Genomic DNA, 5,462 nt, shown 5'->3' with positions numbered 1-5,462 from the left:
CAAAACATTTACTTTTTTACCCCATTGTTGAGTGTTTTAAGTATTTTTATATTTTTGAGAGCAACACACCATTAGTGTAACAACATGCTAACATCAAACTATATTTAAATTAATTGTAAGTTGAATAGCTTTCTACATAAGGGGCATTTAAATGGCATTATTTCAAATAAAAACTGAAAACTAACAAAGTTTTGGGGTCCTGAAAATGCAAACTTGTTTTTGAAAAAGATAGTGTTATTGTCTCCATGTAAACTACATAAATGCAAATTTGTAAAACCAGTGACGTCATACGCATGCATATTATGTGTTCAAGTCTATAGGCATATGCGCAGGTGCATAGTGTTTCTTTACAAAGTGACAACTTTACAAGTCGCCACCTACTGGCCTGGCATGCATAATACAGCGATAGTCATTTTCGAAGATCTATGTGAATAGGGATCATTTTGATAATGTTGTCATCTGTATGCAAAACTTTTCAAAAATGCAAAGGAAAAACGTTTTCGTTTTTAGTACATCATCGGCGTTTAAACAGTTACCTAGTGTCACTTAGCGCAGCTTAGGGCTGGGAAAATAAATCGATGCTGAGATTTTCCGAATGCATCGCGATTCTTTCTCGAGTCGATTCTGAGCTTAGTTTTGAACAGCAGATGGCGCTGCATGCTATAGAAACAGCCGTACTCCGCTCGTTTCCAAATCCTTACACACACTTGAACCTAAAATAATCATTCATAAAATTCAAAAACGTTGAAGTGAATTACAAGGGTGTTCACAGTGGGCCGTTTACATTAATCTCGCATCATAAAAGTATTCTGAGCCGAGGTGAAATTACACGACTCAGCCGAACGCACAAGCGCTCTTCTTCATTAGCATTTGAGTGTGCGGATAAAAACTACAGTAGAGCGCCATCTGCTGTTAAAATCTATGCTCAGAATCGATTCCAGAGAGAATCGCAATGCATTCGTAAGATCTCAGAATCGATCCACGAATAGATTCTGCATCGATTTATCTTCACAGCCCTAGCGCAGCTGTCTTATGGCCATAGTTGCAGGCCTTTTTTAATGGCACCAGCAACTAGTGGGTTTGACAGAAGCCTGTAGCAACCAACAGCACCATATGAAAGTGGTAAAATTTGCACAAGAACTCCATGGGAGAGTTTTACATCTCCGCGATGACCAAATTAACTATAGAGATGCATATGCAAAGAAGAAAGAGAAACCGGGTACAAAAGAGGCGACCCGAAAACAAGACAGATATTAACTAGTCAGTCACTGTGAGAGGCAAACATTCATTCACATGGAGACAGTCCTTAAAGAAAAGAACCAACTAATGAAATCTCTAGACAGACAAGGACAAAGCAAGGGAAATGAGATAGAGAGAGAGAGAGAGATTAAAAAGAGAAAGTATCTGACCTGAGAGATGTGGTTGATGGAGGACTCCATCCTGCGCAGCTGCGAGGCCTGGATATCCAACAACTGCAGGACATTGTTGGCTAAGGCATTGATCTGGTAGGCCACGCTTGCCAGAGACTGGGTGGTGTAGGCTTTGGTCTCTTCCAAGGCTTTCCTCTTATCCTGTGCCTGCAGGTCAAGGTCATAAAAACACCTTAATTCACATTTTCACAATAACAGCGTTCATTTCAACAGTCTCAGCTAGACCTCCTACAAACTGCCCACGGACCGTCTCATATAGAAACAAAAATAACTGGCTAAAATCATTCCTATCTGCCTGGTTTAAATGTAACTTCTAGGAGACAAACTGTGAACGTTTTTAAATCAGACTGGGGAAAACACAGCCACGTTTACAGGGTAACAAGTTGTTACAGTAAGCAAAGCAATGGTCAAGTCACTGAATTTGATCAAATTAGCAACCTATGTGGTTTGTGAGCAAACAAAATATTAAATCAAAACTGTAAAATAGGTGTTATTTTAAGGGCCATGTTGGTGCGCATTTGCATTAGTTTCACATATTTGAAGTCATCGGAAGTGTAAACATTCCTTTCTAATATGCTACATCATTGTTTAGTAAACTGCTTCATTGTAAAGCGGTCTGCTGCTGTGGTATCTTCAATTTCCCGTCAAGGTTTGTGGACATAGTAATCTGAAATATTTACAGATATTCAGTTTTCTACTTAATCCAGTCATTCTCAACCAAGGGGTCAGGGCCTGACTGCCTAGAAAAATATATACATATCAGTGCCGTCAAAGGATTAATCGCGATTAATCACATCCAAAATGAAAGTTTTTGTTTACATAATATATGAGTGTGTACTGCGTATATTTATTATGTATATATAAATACAAACGCATGCCTGTATATATTTAAGAAAAATATGTTTTGTTTATACATTAAATATATTTATATATAATATAAAATACAATAAGTATAAATGTATATACATGTAAATATTTTCAAAATATATACTGAATGTGTGTATATTTATATATACATAATATATAAACAGTACACATACATATATTATGTAAACAAAAACTTTTATTTTGGATGCGATTAATCATTTGACAGCACTAATACATATAGATTTTATATTATTATTTTATAAATTTTTCTAGATTTACAAAGTTCTAAAATATTTTGGAATTAGAAATTAGAATTAGAAATTGATTTTGAGTTGAGTTTTTAGTTTTTATCCTTAAACCTGGTCCACCTTGTAAATCACAAACAACTGGTAAAATCATTTGACATATTTGAATACTGTTGCTGCCTTGGAGTCATACATTTCAAAACGAAGTAAATAAATGGCATATAACAAAAATAATTTGTTATAACAATAACAGTAATAATTTGTGTTAAAAAAAAATCCTATTTTTATGTGTTATAATTATATGTATTTACTTAGTATTGTGTCTGTCAAAAGCTGAAATAAAACAGTTACTTTTGGTTCTGTATATGTATTACAGGATAATTCAACAAAAAATGTACTGCAGAAAAAAAAGGTCTTATCTGTCACCTATATTGTGGATGCTAGCTTAAAAGAGTTCTGAACGGAAAACTGTTCTGAAACAAACTGAATGAAACAAAAATCAAAACTGCGTTAACCACAACCGCACAGAAACGAAACTCTTGTTTTTTTTTAATTGTGGTATTTTCAGTTCTCCATTTGGCCTACCTCTGTGGTACACTGAGATATCATTGAGGTAAACAATCTGTCATGCAAGACCTTTTGTGAAAAGACACGGATACATGTGCAGGTAAAACATTACTAAAGCACCTGCAGTGAGGAGGAAACCATGGTCTGCATTTTGACAACGCAGTTCTGTATGTACGTTTTATGATGAAATTAATCATATATTTGAAAAGATTTAGTTTTATCACATATAGACTTGTTTGGATGGAAAATATGGGCCAGATGTGTTGTAGAGTTCCTGCCTGAAAGAATGAAGAAGTGCTTCCTCCAGAGAGTGATAAAACAGCAGCAGCAGTTTGTTAGAGAAGACATTCTGTCTGTATTAAATACATGAACATACACAAGATTTACACATGGGGACTACGGCTCCACAGGCATTCCCCATTGCAAATTATGTGGTGAAGGTATGCAATTACATTGTTGTACAGATGTTTCACGAAACATGGAGCAGAGCTGTTCTTCGGTCAAAAGTCAGGCTATTTTTAGCGAGTGTTTGGCAAGGGAAATGGACATTGTTACACTAGAGAGATATAGGCTACATCCCAGAGTTTGCTTTAAAACCTTCATAAAGGTTGAAAATAAGTGCGTGTTCATCTTGCCTATACAGTAGTTCAGGGCACTCAGCTGAAAACCAACGTTTTAAACCCTGTCCACATGTCAGAAGATACAAACTTCATTTTAATGGTGCTAAACAAGACATGCGAATAGGATCCAACATTCTCTAAAGGCAACTTAAAAGGACTGAATGTGCCATAAAGGCAGGTTGTAATCTCATATCTCTTAAAAATAATATTTGGCCCATTTCCAGTCTGGATGTACGGTGGTACTATTATCAGACTCTGTTGTAATTCTGTTTTATAGCTGTTCTGTTGATTGAATTTTCCCTAGGAGGCGTCTGTAAATCTCATAGTCCACATCCGGCTAACAGAAATGTACGTGTAAGGCTGATAAAAGGATTTTTTTATGTTTTCAAGAAAATGTCAGTGGTGCTTGCCCATGCAAAAGTCAGCACCATAACTGTGACTGTGCAATTTTTATGTATTCATAAATACATTAAACATACATTCAGACATACAAATTATATTATTTTTGGAGGCCTGAAGTCAGGATAAAACAGTCCAGAAATTGCAATGAAGAAACAGAGAGACCCCTGCAGAACCTATGACTGTGTCTCTTAAAAATTTTGATAATTTAACCTTTTTATGACAAAACTGTAGCAAAAAAAAAGTAAGCTTTTTTTAGTTTTTTTAAAGAAGTCTCGTATGCTCAGCAAGGCTGCATTTATTTGATTAGAGAGTAGAAACAGTAGCCTAATACTTTTTTCTATTTTCTATATATATTTATTCCTGTGATTGCAAAGTTGAATTATTAGCAGCCAGCCTTCAGTCTTCAGTGTCACATGATCCTTCAGAAATCATTCTAATATGCTGATTTGCTGCATAAGAAACATTTCTTATTATCAGTATTAAAAAAAAAAAACAGCTTCAAGAAATCCATGATACATTTTTTTAGGATTCTTTGACATTATTAGTGGTCGACCGATACGGGTTTTTTGACAGCCGATGCCGATATTTTGGAAAGCAGGGTGGCCGATGGCCGATATAAAGCCAATATAATTTTATTTATTTTAATTTATATTTATAATATAAATATATAAATTTTTAATTTATATTATTTGAAAATGGATAAAAAATTATTGTATAAAATAAACATACTTATACTTTAGAAGACAAAGCATTTTTCACAAATAAATAAATATTTAATAAAAATCTAATTATAAAGGAAGTAAACACTGTAACCAAAAGGGCACTCAGTATTCTGGGAAGTTTGTGTGCATTAGAAATCTTTTTTTCTTTTTCTTTTTCAAATAAAGCCAAGGTAACACTCATTTTACATACAGCATTAAATGAAAATGACATGAATATGACAGCAGGCAAATGAATAAAGTGCAGCATAATTTGAAATCACTAGTTTAAAGTTTGTCAATCGCGCGTTTCCAGTGAAGCTGAACTCTCCTCCTGTCCACATTCAATTTGCACAGACCGACCGTCACCCAGAAAACATAGCGCCGTCAAAATAAAAGTCCCGCCTCGAACACATCGGCCAACCAGAAAAACGTATCGGCCGATGCCGATATTCGAAAAATGCCAAATATCGGCCGATATATCGCATTGGCGATATATCGGTCGACCACTAAACATTATAAACATCTTTACTGTCAACTGGTCAATTTAATGCATCACTGTTAAAGGGGTCATATGATGCGATTTCAATTTTTCCTTTCTCTTTGGAGTGTTACAAGCTCTTGGTGCATAAA

The 5,462-nt window shown here is 35.0% G+C and overlaps 1 protein-coding gene across 6 annotated transcripts in view; it reads right to left on the bottom strand.

Moving 5' to 3' along the window:
- The window catches only part of LOC107687527 (abl interactor 1-like), a 77,720-nt gene that overhangs the window by 57,031 nt on the left and 15,227 nt on the right, over positions 1 to 5,462 (bottom strand). For all 6 annotated transcript variants that reach the window (XM_016484895.1, XM_016484896.1, XM_016484897.1 and 3 more), the window contains exon 2: positions 1,410 to 1,577. In XM_016484895.1, coding sequence (XP_016340381.1) covers positions 1,410 to 1,577 — 168 coding nt within the window. The remainder of the gene's footprint in view (positions 1 to 1,409; positions 1,578 to 5,462) is intronic.

This window comes from Sinocyclocheilus anshuiensis, unplaced genomic scaffold (genome assembly GCF_001515605.1).
Source record: "Sinocyclocheilus anshuiensis isolate Anshui unplaced genomic scaffold, SAMN03320099.WGS_v1.1 scaffold870, whole genome shotgun sequence".
Lineage (NCBI taxonomy): Eukaryota > Metazoa > Chordata > Actinopteri > Cypriniformes > Cyprinidae > Sinocyclocheilus > Sinocyclocheilus anshuiensis.
This window is presented reverse-complemented; position numbering and strand designations above follow the sequence as displayed.